Here is a 21,911-nt window from a genome sequence, read left to right on the forward strand (position 1 = left end):
TGACGGTGCATTTGTATGTGGTCATACTTCCTACAAGACATTCTCAGGTACGCCATGAGATGTCAAACACAAAGGTTCTACATTCCATTGACCTGTTCTGCCGATTGTACACAATTTCATTTAAAGATGTTGTCCAACTCATTTGGTTGTACTTCAATTGAAAGCTTTGTGAAATTAGCGCAAGATAGTGTACCCCAAAAAAACAGTCTTGTTTATCGAAAAAATCTACGATCTGAAAAGACAAAAAGAGCCCAGTTAGCTCAGTCGGTAGAGCATGAGACTCTTAATCTCAGGGTCGTTGATTCGAGCCCCACATTGGGCTCAAGCTTAATCTTTCGAGTTGTCTATGGCGATCCTTCCAATTCAAAGGTACTGTATGCCCAGTTTAAAATAGAATTCGTATGAAATTTCCAAACAAGGCAGAGGGATCATGGCGGTGCATTTGTATGTGGTCATACTTCCTACAAGACATTCTCAGGTACGCCATGAGATGTCAAACACAAAGGTTCTACATTCCATTGACCTGTTCTGCCTATAGTACACAATTTCATTTAAAGATGTTGTCCAACTCATTTAGTTGTTCTTCAATTGAACGATTTGTGAAATTAGCGCAAGATAATTACCCCAAAACAACAGTCTTGTTTCTCGAAAAAAATCTACGATCTGAAAAGACAAAAAGAGCCCGGTTAGCTCAGTCGGTAGAGCATGAGACTCTTAATCTCAGGGTCGTGGGTTCGAGCCCCACATTGGGCGCAGATCTTAAGTTTTAGAGCTGTCTTTGGCGGTGGTTCCAATTCAAAGGTACTGTATGCCCAGTTTAAAATACAATTTGTATGACTTTGCCAAACAAGGCAGAGGGATCATGGCGGTGCATTTGTATATGGTCATACTCCCTACAAGACATTCTCAGATATGCCATGACATGTCAAACACAAAGGCTCTACATTCCATTGACCTGTTCTGCCTATAGTACACAATTTCAATTAAAGGTGTTGTCCAACTCATTTAGTTGTTTTTCAATTGAAAGATTTGTGAAATTAGCGCAATGATAATGTACCCCAAAACAACAGTCTTGTTCCACGAAAAATCTCTGCTCTGAAAGAACAAAAAGAGCCTGGTTAGCTCAGTCGGTAGAGCATGAGACTCTTAATCTCAGGGTCGTGGGTTCGAGCCCCACATTGGGCGCAAGCTTAATCTTTAGAGTTGTCTTTGGCGGTCCTTCCAATTCAAAGGTACTGTATGCCCAATTTAAAATACAATTTGTATGAATTTGCCAAACAAGTACCGGGATCATGACGGTGCATTTGTATGTGGTCATACTTCCTACAAGACATTCTCAGGTACGCCATGAGATGTCAAACACAAAGGTTCTACATTCCATTGACCTGTTCTGCCTATAGTACACAATTTCATTTAAAGATGTTGTCCAACTCATTTAGTTGTACTTCAATTGAAAGCTTTGTGAAATTAGCGCAAGATAGTGTACCCCAAAACAACAGTCTTGTTTCTCGAAAAAATCTCCGTTCTGAAAAGACAAAAAGAATTTGGTTAGCTCAGTCGGTAGAGAATGAGACTTTTAATCTCAGGGTCGAGGGGTCAAGTCCTGCATTGGGCGTACGGCTCCTCCTATGCAGCATATTCAGACTCATACATAATGTATGCACAGTTTTAAATAGAGCTTGTCAAACTAGTCCAAGGGATTATGAAAGTGCATTTGAGCATGTTCATACTTTGTACAAGATTGTCTCACATCGCCACACCATGTCTAGCACAAAGGTTGTGTATTCCAGTGACCACATCGTCCACCTCATTTTGTGGTTCTTAAATTTCATCAATCACAAATTTAGTTGCCGGGGCAAGGATAATGTATTCCAATACAACATTGTTCTTTATCGAAAAACACATACTGTGAGAAGCCTGGTTAGCTCAGTCAGTAGGGCATGAGACTCTTAATCTCAGGGTTGTGGGTTTGAGCCCAACATTTGCATTTTTAAGTGTTCATACCTTTCTGACATATGCCATGCAATGTCCAGCACAAAGGCTGTACATTCCAATGACCAATACCTCATCTTGTAAACAAATGAAAAATCTTAAATTCTAAGATCTTGTCAACATAATGTTGTCTTAAATTTAATCATTTGTGAAATTAAATACATTAAGACAAGTGCAAGGATAATGTACTACAAAACAAGTCTTCTATCTCGAAGAATGTCTGCTTTGACCTGATAAAAGAAACCCATTTATCTAGCTTTCATAAAATGTAACTTTAAGCTTTTCTATAATACATTTTATGGATTTAAAATTTACAAATACATAAAGTTAGATACATTAAGAAAAGGTCCATAGTAACATACACCAAAAAACAGTACTTTCTTCAAAAAACTGCACCTTTGAAATAACAAGAGTAAGCCAATTAACTCATCAAGTTGAAATTTTTGCTTTTACTAACCAACTGCAGATAGACTTGGCATACACTGTGTCAGGCATGCTTGTTGGATGGTCGAATAGCTTCAGAAAAGACCTTTCCGACAATGGATTATAGGACGCTGTGTACAGTCTTTTGTGTAATGTTCTGAAACTGAAAATCAGACATTCTTGCAGTGATTGGCCAACTGTGCACAGGTTGGACATTTTCAGTATTGTCAGAACTTCTCTAGCTCTTTTTTTTAGATTCTTGACAGAAACATATCAGTCACATTAAATGTGAACAGTGGCATGCAACAGGAGAGACTGTCTAAAAATATGTGGAAACAATAAAATGGATTCCGCTCTGTGATGGCTGGCTTGTCTTTCAGTGTAGATACGTCATACAAACTTTGTACAAACCACAGGGGTGAAAACGGGTGATGGCCCAAAAAAGTGACAACAGTTATTTGCCTGACAATTATCAATGCACGGTGCCCATCCCCTTTCCCTGATGTACGCTACATACAAAGTTCTGTTCAAGTGACACATTAGCCTGTGAATGATATTCAGACTTACCATATGAAGCAGTGTTAACAATAAGAAACATTAATTCACATCTATTAGAATTTTTAAAATGTATTTATATTGTGAAATCTAGTTTAAAATAAATTCATAAGAGCAAACAGAACATGAGAGGGTACCCCCTTCAAGAGCACATCCAATAGAGCTGTGGGAGTGTTACCTTTTTAAGAGACCATTGTAAGACAATTAAATAAGCCATGCTCTTCTTACTCTGATAATGCAATACTATTAAATTTACAGGACAATAATGGATGGGAAATTAATAGCAGTTATTCTTAGTGGTTTATTACACTCTGACAGTAAAAAAAGTAAACATCCAAAGTATTTTAAAAAGGGTGTGCTTATGTATTCACATTATACGAAAATAAAGTAATTACAAAAACAAAAATTGAACAAGTTGAATTAAAGCTGACAAAAGGAAACATTTCTGTGTGAACCGGAACTTAAAGGACTGATTGATCAGTTGTTGATTGATCAATCCATTATATTTCTTTTAAGGGATAGAAACATAATGGACTGAGCAACTTAAAATAGGAGAAAATGCATTTTACAGTGCTGCGTTCTCATTTAATAGGCTTTAAACAAAAATGTAATTCCACATGTGCTGCTAAACACCAAAAACATTTCACTCATAATATTCAAACTGGAAAAATCTGATGCAAAAAAGGAAAGTACTTGGATCCCACATGACAACAACACAATTCCTATCAGTATTTAAATAGGACATGAGGCAGTTGTGATTATCAAAGCACAATACTGTCTACTTTTTAAAAAAATGACACAATGTGTTGTGCAAAAAAGCAGAGAACTAAAGGAAGACATTCATCTTATAATCCTCCATGTCTCTGTCAACACTGTTTTGTCAAGTAACACCTACATGAGCTTTTCATAATTGTGTAAAAGTACACATTTTCACCACAAAACTGGCAATGAAAGTGTTCTCCTTTAGTCAAAGTTGATCACTGTCATTTTAGATCAATCCCAATAGTTTAAAAGATTTTATCTGAACTTTTCTAAAACTTTGTGTTATCATTTGGCTCATCTCATCCATGTTCCCCGATTCATCCCGCCAACAGGGGGCATACCAGGAGGCAGCGGAGGTGGTAGTTGATTGTGTCCTGCGGTTGTTGGTGGGGGATACCCACTAGGCAAACCGGATGCCATCCCCATGACTGAGGGCGGGGGAGGTGCAAGCAAGTAGCTGTAGGCGGAGAGTGGGGGAGTGTGGTAGGCCGTTGTGCCTGGGCCATAGGGGTGGTAACCCATGGGTGGGGCACAGGCCTGGGGTATGGTGGTGTAACAGGTGCCGTCTGTCTTCATCATAGACTGGAGATTCTGGTAGCCTTCACTGGACACCAGGGAGCTAGAGGTGGGAAGGTCTATAGGGGGAGGAGGTGGGGGAGGTGGGCAGTGGGGTAAAGGTGGGGGGTTTGGTTTAGAGGGGAGATCTGGGGAGAGTGGGTGGGTTGGAAGAAGTAGGTTTATGATCGGGAGAGAAAAGAGATAAAGTGATGTTTGCTGATTAAAAGATTACTTTTAGTTTACATCTTATTATGAGCTAAATATTTTTATAGGATTTAAAATAACATGCTGAGCTGTCTATCATACACACATAGACAGACACACACACCCACACACACAGGCCTGGCTAATATGAAGAGATCACTTGGCTAGAGAATGAAGGCCATTAATGTAGAGGCTTTGGGTTGACTTAGCAGGACTGCTCAGGCATGTGAAATGCGGTTTCAGTTATTAACAGACTTAGATGAACATGGCTGGAGGTCATATCCTATCTGAGCACTAATGTCTACTGGACGTGGCTCTACATTGCATTCCAACTCCCTTTTTCTCCACTCTGCTTTCTTTAAGTGGTGAATCAACTTTTGCTGGACCATCTTGTGTCTCTGAAGTGTGAAATTCACTCACTTAAAAGTTAGTTACTACATTGATCCTCACTGAGCTGAATTTTCAATACAATTAAATTAGGGCAAAAAATGACAATTACAAGTGCTTCTGACTGGAGATCTGAACATTTGGAAAGCTGTGGCATCAACAGAAAGTGACAGCTGCATCCTGTGGACATCATTTTTTTCCTTCTCATTTTTAAAAATAGTTTCAACTTGTGTACTCCTTTTTTATATTGATCTATCTGATGTGTTCATGTGATTTCGTCTGAGTCATTTGGGGACAAAAAGTATTCTATGTATATTTTATTGATGTATTTCTCATTGTGTTTTTAAAAAATGTGCCTAGACAAGCAGGTTAAGATTTCCTCTTTTAGCATGGTACAATTTGAGCAACACTTTAAAATTAAAGACAAATTTTACAATTTGAAACGCGCAAAAAACATTGGTAGGCCTATTCATATAATATCAGGTTCATGAGGTTCACTGACTTGGTTATTATCTCCAAACCATTTCAAATAACTTAAAAATTAGCTGAATACTGAAAGGCTGCATTAATTCAATAACAATAATATAAAGCATTGGATAAGGTAAAGACATAGAGCAGTAAGCAGTAAAATTGAGTACAAAATAATGAGCATGCTGAAATTATTATTAACATTCAGGAGACACTTCTTGCTTCAATCAGTCACTTCTATATATCTTCTAAATTGGTAGATTGAATTAATTCATATTTTCATCAATGTGCATCTAACCTCATGCCCTCCTGTATAAACACTACACATTTTGTAGAGTTAATGTATATAAATTACAGGCTACTCAGTTTGATTTATTGAGATAGGATTTCAGTTTTAAGGCTGCTTTTAAAAACCATGTGAGGATGACTAATGGAGTGTTTAATAAGAGTCAAGAGCAGAAGACAGACTGACCTGGATTCATAGAGACCGGAGGAGGAGGGGGTGGTGGAGGAGGTGGAGGTTCAATAGTTGGGAGCTCTAGAAAACAAAACACAATAAAAAGGGAAGACGCTGATTGAGAAAAAAATGAGAGACAGCTCAAAATACAGTCTGAATTGATGAGCTGAAACTGAATTGTGAGTCATTCAGTGTGTTTTACTCACTAGGGGCCTTGCTGTCATCTTTGGGAGATGGCTAAAAAACAAGGAAAGGAAAAAAGCAATAAGAGTCAGACAAAGCACAATTTAAAGGATAAAATTAGATAAAACAAACATAGGCTGAGATGTGTTCACCGTCACTCTGCTCACCTGAACTGGTCTTGGTGGTCTGGGGCTGGACTGAGGGGAGGCTTTCTTGATCAGCTGTGAGACTATGGGAGATAGGATGGAAGATGGTGGGGCGTTCTCCCCACTTCCGAGCCCTCCATCAGGAATCTGCTGCTTGGCCTGAGAATACAAGTCCAAGATCTGATGGCAGATATCTTTGTGATGGCGGAGAGCCGGAGAGAGAAAAGGAGAAGCGAATGGAAGCAATAGGTAAGAATAGAAAAGCTTATATAACATACTGTATAGACTATAAATAGAGTGACAGTATTCCTGTTACCTTCTAGCACCTCCACAGGCACATCATGGACAAACTGCTCCCACCAGCGACGAGATGACTGCTTGGACGTCCACTCCTGGATGTCGAGCTTAGAGAGACGACCGGCCAGATACATGACGGCCACTGCTACAATTTGTGGCTCCCACTGCAGGACCACCATGGTGCAAAGGCTGGGGAGGGCGGGGAAGGACAGTATTATTATTCTAAGTTCCCTTGTACACATCTGTCAGTCTGCTAACATCTGGCATATCATTATAATACAGTCCACAGAGTTGCAGCTGAAGTCAAATAAAAAATAAAAAAAAAAGTAAATATACTGAATAATAGGCTCGTCACAATAATTACGTTAATATAATTATCACCATCATCATGTCTATATATGAACTTATCGTATGATACATGGACATGACCTTGATCATTTTTTACCTCAATATTGACAAACTTCACATTAGCAGCTAAGAGACTATTCATGTCACATTGGCTAAGCAAGTAGTGTCCTCCATTCCTTACTGTGTACGTCCTGAGTGGAGACTGTAGAAGAATTAAAAGGTAAATAACTCTGTCCCCAACCATAATGGCAGTCTGTGTTTTTACTCTCTAGTCCCACCCCCCATTGTATTATTATGTTATTATATTATCATTATATCAGTGGTATAAAATGATCTTCAAATGACAATAATATCGTTTATTGCCATTTTTCTGAGACAATAAAAGTCGACTGACTAATGACATACTTTTAGTACTGTGGTGAATCAGAAAATTCCAGTTTCAGCCCTGTATGTATACTGGTTTCTGAGCTCACCTGTCATTCACAAACGTCCAGGCCATCTGGACCAGCTTCTGCACCTTGTTCTTGTCACCTAAAAAACAAAACACAATCACATTTATGTCTCCATAATCACAATCTACATTGCTTTTTAACCACACATCTAAGGTTACCCTCCATTCAAATACATGCTTTGCTTATTGTTCCTCAGACCTTCACTGTACAGAATGATGTGCAGTATGTGCAAAGTTTGTTTCTACCGATTTTCTGCTGAGGAGGGAAGGTTTCTCTGTGATGTGGACCTAGCAGTAGTATTTTTGTGACATCACAACTTTGGAGCCAATCATGATCCAGATGCTACTTATGGACTTTTCAGTTAAGTAGGAAATATCTTTCATTCAGCAGATGAAGTTTTAAAATTAACAATATTTGCGTATTCATTCATATATTCTGTTTTTGATGAACATTCAGATGTTATTTTAATCATATTTAATGAGGTAATGTAAGCTTTTCTGAAAAAACTAAACAAAAACAGACAAAAATTCTCTATATTAAACTAAAGTTTTGGGTTTTTTGTTGTTGTTGTTGTTCTTTGTTTTTGTTCCTTCATTGTTTTTGTTGTTCGGTCTACATTTGTTCTGTCTTATTGTCAGCATGTCAATCAACTATGAAGCACTTTGAACTACATTAACCTGTATGAAAGCTGCTGTTTAAATAAAGTTTGCTTGCTTGATTGATTGATAAAGAATGTTCACCATCAAACACGGCCTTGAGCATGCATGATTTAGATTTTGCCCATGTGATGCAGAAATGAACAAAAAGAGACAGATGTACCTTTAAGCTGCTTTGCATAGCGTAGCAGGAACTGGTAGGGGTGCTCCACCTGCAGGTCAAACTTGATGGTCTGCAGCAGGATGCGCTCCAACACCATTACCTCCTCCTGTTGGGGGAAAGCAACGTTCCATGAATAAACTGTGACAGACTTTATATAAGAAAGGTCAGCTATCCATTGATAGATACAGTTACATTCTGTCAAAAATCTGCAGCTACAAGAAGAGGCTGTAATGTGACCACATGAAATGCACATTTTTAGTAAACCCATCTACAACATCCTCTGATATTTGTAGGAATTCGTTTTTTTAATTTAAGAAGCTTTGTACATTCTCACTCACAAAACACTGAACTATTATAAGAGGAGCTGCCCAGAAAAGACTAAACTAAATACTTTTTTTGAGTCTCTGTCTCCCAGTTTCAATTTCCCAGCATTCCAGCATTTTCAACAAGACATTACTGGTCATGTCTTGAAAGGATTTCTTGTTACAGACCTTGGGATCATCTCCAAACTGTGCAAACTGGATATCGTTGAGCAGGCTGCGGGCTGTCTTGATGATGTCTTTGCACTTCTTCGGTGTTTCCTCCACTTTGCCTGCCAGGAAAAGGCAGCATCCTCCTGTCACCTACACACACATGCACCAGGTTAGGAAGGAAAATGTACGGTAAATTCAATTTTCACAGCCTATTTGAGAAATGTACAGATGATGCTGAGGAAGATTTAATAGTATGGAACAGGTTAGAATGCATTATTACAGTTCTTTATTTCCTCTTCCAATAATTTCCAGAAAACATGAAAGCACTTGTCACTTTGTAGAACGCCACAGTGTTGCCATACATCTCAGTTCTGTTTGCTTTTCACAGTGGATAGATGAAGTTTCATCATAAACCCAACAAATGGTAGCAGACAGACGCCTAATCTTGACATGGATGAAAGAAGTGTTTACTTACATATCTAGGGAACTGCTTGAATGAGTGGAACATGTAGAAGCGGTGGAAGTAAACGATTCCAGTTGCCAGTGTTTCATAGTGCCTGCAGCCACAGAGGTTAAGGGGTCTGACAGCACAGTTTTTGACACTAGCAGACAGTGGTCACTTCTCTGATTAGTCTCAGGATGGGTTACTTGCCTGCTTGGATTTATGAGATCACAACATCAAGTTATTCACTTATGTCAGAACCACCAGTGGTTTGGACTGATCAGCATCCTATGAGGATTCTCACGTGATTCTGTGATCTTGCGATGCCATTTGCATCGCAAGGTAAGACAGTGATAGACAGATGGTTCATCCAATCACCTGCCAAGTATGTTTTGAAAGTCCCTGCCCTTTATCAAACCGTTTCCAAGTACCACTTCTAAACTTGGTCTTGATAGAAGATGTTTAAAGGACAGGTTCACCATTTTTCAAGTGTGTCTTAAACCAGCAGTCAGGTGTCCATATGAACAGTGAAAGAGGTTTTCCTCTCTGTAATCATTCCTCCTGTTCATACTGACTATTAAAATACCTCCTTCAAATGATCTTCCAATGGAAGTGGTAGAGGACAAATACCACAGTGTGTCCACACAGTCATTTAAAATATAGATGTGAAGCTTATATGAGGCTTCAGCAGTCTGAGTTAGTCATATCAAGTGATATCTGACACATTTACAGTCTTTTTAGCATCAAATTCCCTCTGTGTTTCCTCACACTTTTGGCAAGAAAAACAATGTAATGTTGAAACATATCTTCTTGATTTGACTCATTTGGACGGCTGAAGCTTCATATTAACTTCAGATCAATTTTTACATGCATTTTTCACTTTCATTGTAATTGCATTATGAAGGGCTTCTTTAAAGGTCAGTATGATCAGGAGGAATGATTACAGCAAGAAAAACATGTTTCATTGTTCATTTAGGCTCCTGACTGCTGTTTTAAGACCCACTTGAAAATCTGTGAAGTCTTCCTTTAAGGTTTTTGATTGTTAACTGCAGTTTAACTTCCATACAAACATTATCCAATAGCTTTTATGCAAATCAAAGACCGTCACAAAATATTGTCAATTCATACATTACTTTGCTGTTTTGGAGGCTCCTAGTGCACAATGTAGCCTTTAGCCTGCAGCATAACACCAGACTGTCACATGCACCATCCATACAAACGTGTGGTTCACACACACAGCAGCTCATCAGTTACACAGTGTAATAACGTAAACTGTGTGTACCAGGTGTCATAATGATCATGTATATTTTCCAACAAAAGGATACAGCCCAAGTCGTGTACCAACATCAAAGATGAACCGAGCCCCTTCTCTCCGGTACCGGGCCTCAGTGGCAGGGTCCAGTCCCTCTGACTGCGACGGGGTGTGGGCCAGGTCCTTCTTGTCCCAGTACCAGCATGGTTTGATGTGATCCAGGGCGGCCGAGTCCTTCCTGTCCCAGAATGAACAGGGTCTTATGTGGTCCAGGGTGGCCAAGTCCTTTTGGTCCCGCTAGCAGCAGGACCTCTTGAGCCTGGAGTTTGTCTTTTCCGGATGTAGTGCGTTGAAGGAAACAGCATTTAAGCTGCTAGCTCCTATTAACGTTACTGTACTGCAATGCCAGTCATACAAACAACGAGTCCAAACCGCGGGAAAATGTGTTCAAACTAACTCTCGTTGTCTTTAGACAGTAATGGCGACACTTAATACATTTAAAGTGTAAGGGAGAGTCACTTCCATTGATAGTGAAACAGTTAAATGTGTTAAATGTGCTGTAGTAGCAGCAGCTGTGTACTACATCCAAACAAAGACCACAGTACTACGCTGGAGCCTTATTAGTGATTGACATAGTTTGAGCCAATCTTTGAAGAGCAAACATTACCATATATGGCCGTTTTAATCTTTCTAAAAGTAAGCATCCAATTGTAACCCGTAGTACGACGGGGCTTGTTCAATTTACAAAAAATCAGCACTTTTTAACCAATCGCTCTCGTGTTCCGCAGCGCTACAACCAACCGGAATGCCGGAGACCGGTGTTGTTTTTGTGGGCGTACTTGCATCGTTACTCCAATCGAACGCGAGAGTCAGTCAAGTTAGGCTTCAGTGCAGGCAGGAACAGAGGAACTGCTGCTGTCACTTAAAAAAAAAGGTAATGACTGAATCGTAGAAAAATGTTTTATGGTTTATAGTTTTGTAAAGTTGTGACTTAACTGCTATTTCTATGCGAGTGCGTGTGTGCAGTGTTAGAGGCAGTTGTGTTTTCAGCAGGCGAGGCTAGCCACAATCCAGCAGATTAGCTCCTTCTAAAAACTCAGGCTGATCCTTTATGACTTGACAGCTTAGCAGCTAACAGCTAGCCTGGTAAGGTTTAGTCGGTGCAGCCAGTAGAGATGGATGAGCTCTGCAGCCTGCTCTCTGCTCGGATGGGCGTGATGCCTTTATGCTAGTAAACTAGCTGCTGGCCTAGTGGGAAAGCTGCAAATAACTGAACCTATGAAGCTCTGTTTTATTATTTAAAATAATTTATAAGTAATACATTCCCGGTGTAGTTTACTGTTTCAGTGCAGTTAATAGTTAAACTGTAAAATATCATGGCCTCTATCACATATCTTTATCACAAGTGCCTGATAACCACATTGGCAAAAATGTGCATTTTATATACATATTCTGTATATCTACGATTATCTGGTGGAATTTTTTTCTCCCTATATCGATATAGGTATTAGGCCCCAAAAATCCAGTCAACCACACTGACACATTAAGTAAGTCATTAGCCTAAACAGCACCAGATGAAGCTTTACTCTGTTACTTTTTTCCTGTATAGTTAGCTGGTCCATCATAGGTGAATAGCGTCCAGTTAAGCTTAGCTATGAACATAGAAGTTTCACCTGCATGGTTTAAGCATACGGTTCCCAAAAATGCCTTGAAGGACGAGTTCACAATTTTTCAAGTCTTAAAACAAGTGTCAGGAGCCAAGATGAACATGGAAACAGGTTTTTCTGGCTGTGATCATTCCTTCTGTTCATACGGACCTTTTAAAGGATCCCTTCTTACAATGTAAGTGATGGAGGACAAAAATCCACAGTCCTCCCTCTGTGCAAAAATGTATTTAAAAGTTTTGTTAGTGTATTTCCTCCACAGCTCAACAGAGGAAACACAAAGAGGGAATTGACTCTAAATGTGTCAGATATCACTTGATATGACTAACTCAGACTGCTGAAGCCTCATATAAGCATATAAGCACATCTTCTTTTAAATGAACTGTGTGGACACACTATGGATTTTGTCCTCCATCACTTCCACTGAAAGTACCTTTGAAGGAGATCTTTTAATAGTCAGTATGAAAAGGGGGAATGGACACCTGACTGATTTAAGACACTAGAAAAATCATGAACTTGTCCTTTAAACAGCAGCACTTTGTACACAATGTGACTGATGTACCAAGTTTTAGAAAAACAAAATATTTCATTGGCTCTGGGAACCCATCTGCGGTCGTTTGCTAAAGCACATGTTCAGCATTGATTTCCTGAGAGTTCACTTACACAGGCCTCTATTTGCTATTTTGTAACAGAGATAATAACTAGTGCATGAAGAGAAGATAGGATTAAGTCTGCCATGTGTATTATTTTACATTTTTCCTACCGACATCAACAAGTTTCTGACTTCCTGCCCTTTCTGTGACATACCAACCCACTCCTTCCTTCTGAAGATATAACGGTTGCCAAATTCATAGTTTCCTTTCAAAGTGTTTCCTAAAACAGCTGGGCATTGTAGTTTTATTACACTATTTTCAACTACAGATTATGCTAGATTGTGATGCCTCTGAACTATCAACAATAATAAAAGTATAAGATTTTGACAGCATTGACCCTCCATCTGTGGTCCAATGTGATTTAAATACAACTACTTCCTATTTTGGGGTTAAAATTGAAATGTGGTAAAATCATATAATCCTCTGAGTTGTGACGTTTCCTGTTTTTAATCTGCACCTACGTGCCTTTTATGAATTTGCGGTGAACAGTGGCCGCCTGAAGCTCTGCTTTCCTTGTAAGCTACTGGCTCTGGAACACAGTGACAACTGCTACTGAATATCACTGAGCAGCTGTCTGGCGTGTGAGAGAGTGAGGCAGAGAAACATTGGCTGTGTGTGTGCTGCTAGTGTGAAGAGTGGACGGGCCTTCTGTCAGACAAAAAAAAGACCCTAACTGCCAAAATGGCCTCAGTCACTTCCTTTGCCTTGGTAAACTGTCTGGATTGTGTAATGGTATGTGTGTGTGTGTGCGCATTTATTTGTGTGACACAGAGAGAGAGGGAGAGAGAGCGAGCAAGTGGGGTGAGCAGCTGCAGAGGGAAGAGGAATTCGTATTAGTAGTGTTAAGGCCTGTTTGGGAATTGAATTGGTCCGTATAAATCGGACATTGACACCTGGTATATTTAGAGGTGTCATTTTGCTGGTGTAAAAGCTTTTGGCCTAACACTGTAACTTAATGAAATATCAGTCTGCCACTGAAGTGTTGGCTTGGATGGAAGGACTAGTGCTGGACAGCCATACTGTTTTTAACTTCCTGTACAATATGAGTTTTTCATATACCATCACACTGAAACAATTACTGCTCTTCAATAGGCAGCAAAATATATATTATACTGTCACGACGAAGAGCGCTACATTATGGGGAAGCTGTGTTGAGTTTATTGATAGGAAAGCCCTATTAAATGTTGACCAACAGTAGCAGTTATAACATGAACGATTAATAACCCACAACTAACAATTTGTGACACTTAAATCAATTCTAGTAATTATACATTTATAAATTTACACCGCAGAATGGCATGCTAAGTATAGCTTTCTAGCTAACCAGGTAGCGTAGCAGTCTGGTTGTCGAGTCACTGTTGTTGCCAGTGGTGCTAACATTTATTTCACTATATGTCACACTTAATTTCACACTTCACCAAAAGGTTGTCGCTGTTGTTTGCTTGAGAGGGAATCTGTATTAACTGCGTACCCTTCTTACTAACTGCGATAACTTTATAACTGTTAATAACCCACAACTAACAATTTGTGACACTTATCATTTGAAACATTAATAATAATAAACATTTACAAAAATTACACTACTGAATGGAATGCTAGGTATAGCTTGCTAGCTAACCAGGTAGCATAGCAGTCTGTTAACAGCCAGAAGAGACTCTGTTGCTACACTACATTCAAGAACAGAAAAGAGAGATGGAGGATGAAGAGGTTTTTTGGTGTTTAAAAAAATCCAATGTAGACTAAAAGACTAATAAATTGCAAAGTTTGTCGAGCTACTAGCAACTTATTCAATTAACTCAACAGAAAACTTATAACTGAATACTGAGAGTGAATACAAGTAAGGTTTTCGGATTTGAGGCCGTCAACTGGTTGCGCCAGTGAAACGGTGAAGCCAAAAGGCCAGACATTGTAAGAAAAAACATTTTGCTTGAGGCACTACACATGACAGGAAAAACAAGCAGTGCAGCGACATGAATGGCATAACCATCCACAAATGCAAGGATGTGATCCTGCTACACAGTTGAGAAAAACAGGTTCAGAACAATGATTAAAACACTGGATTCTCGGTTTGTCTTACCGGGGCCAAAATACTTCAGCCAAACTGCTATCCTAACATTACACTAACAACACCAAAGCAAGCTGGAAGCAGAGTACAGTTGCCCACATTTCTACAACAACAGACCTGTGGTCAAGTCGCACAGTGGAGCTAATACCTCAGCTTAATGGTGCCCTTTATCAGTAATGATTGGAGAATAATCACACAAGGCTGCAGAGAAGTGCTTGATTTATGGAGACTGAGAGGAGAGAATCAGGTGGTCCTAACAACTGACTGGGACCAACATCATGAAGAAAGACAGACATCACCTTAACATAGGTAAATATGATTATAATATTTATTTTAATTAAACAATGTCTTTTTGAAGTAGTTATATTTTTAATAGCCTACAATTAGTACATATTTAAAATTGTGTGATGTATTTTTATTCAACTTTGAATTAGCAGGCTATAATATTTCTATAATAGCAAAAAGGTATTAAACATTGTGTTTGTTGTTTTTACAGAGAGAACTTTAAAAGAGAAGGTGAGATATAAGGTGCAGTTGGAAAAGGAAGAAGGACCTGGCCATTGCTTTCTCAGGCTGAACTGGGTCTGCCAAAGAAACAGCTCACAATAGTGGCCTATTAGATGGGGAGCCATAAGTCAGCTGTTGAAAGCTGACAAGAAAACCAGGCACTTGTTGCTCAGCTGGCAGGACATGCATGTGCTGGAGGCAGTAAACAAGGTGTTGAGCCTACTTCAGGAGTTCACAGATGCCTGTCTGATGAACGCTATGTTAGCGTCTCATACCTCAAGCCAGTACTCAGTCTCTACAATGAAACCATTGTTGCTGAGGGAGAAAAAAACACTCAACTGACCAAGAACATGAAAACGACCATTCTAACCTATGTGAATGAAAAGTAATCAGATCCTGGCACAGATGACCTGCTAGACACAGCTTTTATTCTTTATCCACTCTTCAAAACTACCTATATCAAGAATGAAAAGGTGGATGACATCAAAGCTCGAGCAGTGAAAGAGATCAAATCACTGCTGGCAGAGCAACAGACAGAGAACCCTGGCACTTCTTCAGTTCTCCCAAGGGCTGCAGTAGCAAATGAACCCGAGGTTAACACAAAAAAAGAAAAGACTGGCCAGGTTTGTCAAAAAGCAGTGCAGCAGAGCAACTCTCTGAGACAAGTTCACTAATAAAGTGGAGCAGAGAAGCTACTTGTGGACCGTGGAGGTCGACAGTGACACAGATCCTTTGTGGTGCTGGAAATACCTGTGTATTCCTGCCACTAGTGCCCCATCTGAGAGAGCTTTCAGCACCGGTGGAACCTGCCATGGGTCCACACTGAAATCAGATGCTGTGGACAGACTGGTTTTCCTGGCACAACATTTGTTTGATTTGATTTATATTTATTTGAGCTTTCATTACCAAAACCTGTATTTGTAAGGGTGATTTGTGTTGGTAATGTTCATAATGTTTTCTGCAAATGTACCAAGATGCTGGCATATAGGAACATTATCGCCGAGTTTAAATGTGGATTGCTTATTTTTCAAATGAAAAACAAAAGCAACTTTGAATACTCTAATATTGTACCTTGAATGGTTATGCTAATTAACATTTAAGATGTTTCATTGTGGCTGAGTAACAGCTATTTTAATACTTGAATATATTGACTTGAAAATTAAAATAATGACAATTAAAGGGAGAGTTTGGGTTTTTTGAAGTGAGGTTGAATAAGGTAGTTTTTCATAGTCAGTATATAACCTGCAGTACATTTGGGTCGGCATGCTCCCAGTTTGGAAAAGCAGGCAGGAGTATCGGCACGGAAGCTAAGCATTATGCTGCTGTGGACGAGGCCAGTAGCAAAATGTATTTTAGCCACCTAAAAAATCAATATCAGCTTCAATGTACACTATATTTAGAACATTTTCCATGCTTTACCTTGCTGTCTGTCCTTTCCTTTGGCACTAGATTTCCTCAACTGTAGAACCTCTGTATTCACAGGGTCAACTTTACCTCAGCTGTTATGTAATATTTTAGTCCTGTAACAGTGTATTATTCACTAATCTAATCTACATCACTCGTGAGCGAAAAAGTTCATTCTTGGCTGCACAGCTTTTTACCAGCACTCCATGCATTGTTCACCACAGTATAAATAAGGCTAATGTATAACAGAGTAAAGCTTTTCTTGGAAGAAGCCTCAGAAGAATGGAACACTGATGCCATAGACTCATTCTTAGAAATACTTAGAGCATTTAAAAGGTGAAGTGTTGCTCTGGGCGCTTATTAGAGCCAGCCTACCTGTCTGTTTTATCTCTGGCTTGGGGCAGAGTGGATTAAAGATAACCAAGGACATAAGAGAAAGTTAATTTATTTTATTCAAATGTCCCCAACTTCTGTCATCAAATTTAAAAAGTTTGACCAATGAAGTTGAAATGAAGAATATAGTATCCTCTCTACATCTCAGTTTGATTTGAATAAAAATAGAACTTTTTTTATTGGTGATATCACGAAATAAGTCCTAGTATGAAAGGTTTAACAGTAATATTGTTGTCTTTTCAGCCCAGTTGACCATCCAGCACCATGGGAAAGAAGAGTCGAGTGAAGACTCAGAAGTCGGGCTCAGGAGCCAGCGCTGTGGTTTCTCCGAAGGAGATGATGAACCTCATCTCTGAACTGCTGCAGAGTATGTACATCTTCACACACACACACACACACACACACACACACACACACACACACACACACACACACACACACACACACACACACACACACACACACACACACTCACACACACATTACACATTACACATTACACATTACACCACACTGCCAGCAATTCATAATGTTACATATACTTCATTTACTGTGCTGAAAACAGTAAGTTCAAATGTTTAGCAGCTGTTTAGAAGATGTTGTCACATTAGGACAAAGATTACATCACACCTGCTTGACCAGTCATGACAGACAGTAATGTTGGCAACCTCTGAAAATATGTGGAACTCCATTTGGTATCACCGTCTTAGCAGAGCCGAAATGTAGTTCCAGGAACTGGTCCTCAAAGTGGCTGAACTTAAGTAGAAACCGGTGACATTGAATACACCAGCTGCCCTCTGAACACTGATGATTCAAATTATCTGTCAAAAAACCCTCGAGTCGAATCTCATTTTTACAGCTTTTTCTCTTATTTTAGTCCTGTCATTGCTCACAAAGCAAGACAGGATAACAGCATGGCAGGTGATAAATTATTACAAATCTTGAATCAAAATTACATAACTACAAGGGCCATGGAGATGGAGGGCAGTGCAGCTTGTCTGTTCTGGTGCTCAATGTTAGCAATGTTGGCTTAACGACTACAGAACCAGACGTTGGTAAAATGTCCTCTACTGTTGTCCGCTGTGATTGACTCAGCTGACATAGCTGTCAGCAGCCACGCAGGTGAGGCTGTCTGTGCTGTGCCAAGAATTTATAACTCAACTATGACCCCCGCACACTAAGCTGCACTGTGACTGGACGTAAGCTGTGAATTACATATTTCTCATAACGGTAGTAGAGATACAGTATTGCGATCCAGTTCTAACGACTAATATCGCAATCGTTCCAAGCATTCTTAAATTGGTACCAGCTAAAAAGGTTAAAGCTCCACCAACACGTTCCAACGACAATAAGGTTGTTAGACCAACAGTATAGTAGTCTACTACTATACAGTATAGTAGTCGAATAAACCCGTTTCGGCTTGCAGCCTTCATCAGCCGAAACACATTGGTCGATGAACCTGATGAAGGCCACAAGCAGAAACACATTGGTCCATGACCCTGATGAAGGCCACAAGCAGAAACACATTGGTCCATGACCCTGATGAAGGCCACAAGCAGAAACACATTGGTCCATGACCCTGATGAAGGCCACAAGCAGAAACACATTGGTCCATGACCCTGATGAAGGCCACAAGCAGACACACATTGGTCCATGACCCTGATGAAGGCCACAAGCAGAAACACATTGGTCCATGACCCTGATGAAGGCCACAAGCAGAAACATGTTGGTACATGACCTTAACGAAGGCTGCAAGCCATAACGCATTGGTCTAACATTAGAGTTGTTCTGTATACTACAAGTGTTGCTGGAACTTTGACCATTTTAGACTTATTTCATTTCTCTGTGCACCTTGGAAATAGGTGAAGTTGTGCCAGAAACCCCTACCCTAATTGGTACCGGCTAACCGACTGTATCCAGTTTTCCTCAGTCCATCCAGAGTTCTAAGTGGTTGGAGGAGAACAGTACAAGGAAATCCTTCCTCCACAAATGCAATAATGCTGATAACAGTTGAAAAAAAAGTAGAAAGGTCACATGCTGCCACTATGTTGCAAGATAAAATGCTAAATACAGCATGGGGGGGATGGGGGATCTGTTTCCCCCTCCCACTACATTGTGAGGACATTGCTTGCTGTGTTGTAAGATAAAATATATGTAAAAGAATATGAATTACCAGCAAATGAGTCCCACCAGAATGTGTTGACTTTGCTGTTTGCCAATTAGAAAAATGTTGTAATTTATTACAGTCTAAGTCGGAGTTTGGGGAGGTTTAATAGACAGTAATGAGAGTGTCATGATAGAACTGTCTTAGCATAGTGTTTCTGTATCATTGTACAGTGTACTTTGTGTTTCTATGACTTAACACCGGAGATCAAAGGAATGGGGGCAGATTAAGATCATTTAGGTGAAACGCTCACTCAGTCTCAAGCTAAAAGAAAGTATTTTGTTTTGTACTCTTAATACAGTCAGTGATGTTGAAGTGTTGTGTTTAAGTTCTCAAGCACTGAATTTAACATCACATTGCACTTTACAGTGTCATGGTTTAGTTATGTTTCACTATTTTCAGTAAAGTGAAGTTAAAGTGATAGGGTGATAGTTGTTAATGGCCATGATGTGTTCCTCCAGAATGCAGCAGTGCAGCACCCTCTGCTGGTAAAGAGTTGGAGGAGTACATCCAGATCAGAGGCTTGGTAGAAAAGATCCGCAAGAAACAAAAGGGTAAGTACATGTTCACAGACAAACAATATGTGTACCTTTTCAGGGTATTAAATCCTACAGCACTAAATACTAATACTAAGTGATGAGCAATAGTCTGTTCAGTGTCATTTAAAATCAAGGGTAGTTTAACGGTCAGGTTGTGATGGTGGAACCAAGCAAGTAATAATGATTATATTTTCAGGTGTATCGATAGTGTTTGAGGGTAGCAGAGAGGACTACTTCCCAGAGCTGATGTCCTGGGCTCAGGAGAGCGGGGCTTCCTGTGACGGCTTCAGAGTGGCCGACTTTGGAACAGAGGGCTTTGGCCTGCAGGCAACCAGGGACATAAAGGTGAGCTCAACCCAATGGTGACATTTTTTGATGATTTTACTTTCTGAAAGGTTTTTTATACAATAGGTTATTTATGTTATATATATTACTTTATTGACAATAACAAAACTAGAATATACCAGCCTTCTACTTTAGGTTTCTTAAACACATACATAAAGGGTCAAATCTTGCTGCAGGTTTCCAATAGCAATACCATAGCAACCTATAGCACTATACTATAAGTTACTCTCATTTGATCATTTTTAATTAAAAGTTGGCAGACATATGTTGACAGTAGTTGTTATTATTTTACTTTTCATGCCTATATTTAAACAGCTGATTTTGCAATTGAGCCCAACAGGAAGGGAGCTTGTGCAACATGTTGCAGCAGGTTGGCAGAGCAACTCGGTAAGGAGGATACTGTGTGTGCAATAATACTTAAGGTGTGTGTGTGTGTGTGTGTGTGTGTGTGTGTGTGTGTGTGTGTGTGTGTGTGTGTGTGTGTGTGTGTGTGTGTGTGTGTGTGTGTGTGTGTGTGTGTGTGTGTGTGTGTGTGTGTGTGTAGGCAGAAGAGCTGTTCCTGTGGATTCCCCGGAAGATGCTGATGACAGTAGAGTCAGCCCAAAACTCTATTCTGGGTAAGGACTTCAAGATGATGAGTTTATGAGATTAGAGTGTTTATGGGGAGCAAATACAAATAATTTAACCAGAAGGATAAAAGGAGTAAAAAACCAAATGGAGTTTGATTAATCTTTAAGTTAGCCTATACATCCAGATAACCTATAAATCCCCAAACTCTTTCATGTCTAATCGCACCCTACCAGAGATGTTCTGTGATAAAAAATGAAACTTTTATGACAGCAGCACCACAGGATTTTCAGCATACTCAAAACCGCATTCAGATATGTGACCGACTGTAACCTCTGTGTGTCAGGTCCTCTGTACAGCCAGGACCGGATCTTGCAGGCCATGGGCAACGTAACGCTGGCCCTCCACCTGCTGTGCGAGAGGGCCAATCCAGCGTCACCCTGGCTCCCGTACATCCGCAGTCTACCACAGGAGTACGACACACCTCTGTACTACCAGCAGGACGAGGTGCAGCTGCTGCTGGGCACGCAGGCGGTGCAAGACGTCCTGAGCCAGTATAAAAACACTGCACGCCAGTACGCCTATTTCTACAAACTGGTACAGGTGGGTAGACACACTCAACACAAACACACACCTACTGTAAATCAAGTATAAATGCAGAAAGAGAATCCTACAGTACACAGTAACTACTTCATGTGACTAAGTACAGTCTTTTTCACAGCAGGGAAGAAGTATGACTTGTAATAGCAGAAAAGCACAAGTGTAATAAACATTCAGGACACATTTAAATGAAATAGAGCAATTATTACTGTAACACTTGTGATTTCCCTGCTATAGCATGTGAAAATATCTGCCACAAAAAAAGTTTGTTATTGAAGAGCTGTGTAAGTTTTGAGGTAATAATACTTGGATGTCCATTTTGGGAGACTCACTTCCTGTCCCACTTGATAAGTCAGATGGTTGTAATTACTAGTTACTTTGCAGATTTGACTTTTAATGTGAAATAAGACAATGAGGAGCGAGGTATTCGCAGAGTTTGGACACGTAATAGTACATAAAGGGCCTGATTTACTGAGATCCCAAATAGTGTGTACTAAATTGCATGCACGGTGCAATAGATTGCGCGTGCCGTTTGCGTGCGTTTTGCGGGTGATCTACTAAGAATAATTGCGTAAATGAAAACAGGTGCAACGGGGGGGAGACAGCAGTATTTAAATGAGGGTTTTGTGTCTTTATGGAGAGTTTCGACGAGCAGAAAGCTGCAAGCGCAAAATGAAATGTGATCGGGTTCTAGTGGAAGAGGTTAACAAATATATTGAGTTATAACAAAAACAAATATTACCAGAGAAACCGACATATGGGAGGGATTTGTGACGAAGTCAATGCTGTTAG

General features: G+C 39.8%; 2 protein-coding genes and 1 non-coding gene across 3 annotated transcripts in view; 2 read left to right on the forward strand and 1 right to left on the reverse strand.

The window, feature by feature from the left end:
* Positions 1 to 680: 680 nt before the first annotated feature.
* Positions 681 to 753, forward strand: trnak-cuu (transfer RNA lysine (anticodon CUU)). The gene has a single exon. It is a non-coding gene; the product is annotated as a tRNA-Lys (tRNA).
* Positions 754 to 3,317: 2,564 nt separating this feature from the next.
* LOC134000827 (cyclin-K-like) lies at positions 3,318 to 10,803 on the reverse strand. The gene is made up of 10 exons (XM_062440320.1): positions 10,292 to 10,803; positions 9,000 to 9,081; positions 8,543 to 8,674; positions 8,052 to 8,157; positions 7,254 to 7,311; positions 6,452 to 6,621; positions 6,157 to 6,329; positions 6,013 to 6,043; positions 5,822 to 5,887; positions 3,318 to 4,436 (listed from the first exon to the last, which is right to left on the reverse strand). Exons 2-10 carry the CDS (start codon positions 9,030 to 9,032, stop codon positions 4,027 to 4,029), a joined length of 1,179 nt encoding a protein of 392 aa, XP_062296304.1. The 5' UTR covers positions 9,033 to 9,081; positions 10,292 to 10,803; the 3' UTR covers positions 3,318 to 4,026.
* A 277-nt stretch (positions 10,804 to 11,080) lies between these two features.
* The window catches only part of setd3 (SET domain containing 3, actin histidine methyltransferase), a 33,845-nt gene continuing 23,014 nt past the window's right edge, over positions 11,081 to 21,911 (forward strand). The window contains exons 1-6 of the mRNA XM_062440366.1: positions 11,081 to 11,149; positions 17,146 to 17,271; positions 19,530 to 19,622; positions 19,804 to 19,952; positions 20,497 to 20,569; positions 20,866 to 21,122. Coding sequence (XP_062296350.1) covers positions 17,169 to 17,271; positions 19,530 to 19,622; positions 19,804 to 19,952; positions 20,497 to 20,569; positions 20,866 to 21,122 — 675 coding nt within the window. The 5' untranslated portion in view covers positions 11,081 to 11,149; positions 17,146 to 17,168. The remainder of the gene's footprint in view (positions 11,150 to 17,145; positions 17,272 to 19,529; positions 19,623 to 19,803; positions 19,953 to 20,496; positions 20,570 to 20,865; positions 21,123 to 21,911) is intronic.

This window comes from Scomber scombrus, chromosome 19 (genome assembly GCF_963691925.1).
Source record: "Scomber scombrus chromosome 19, fScoSco1.1, whole genome shotgun sequence".
Classification (NCBI taxonomy): Eukaryota; Metazoa; Chordata; class Actinopteri; order Scombriformes; family Scombridae; genus Scomber; species Scomber scombrus.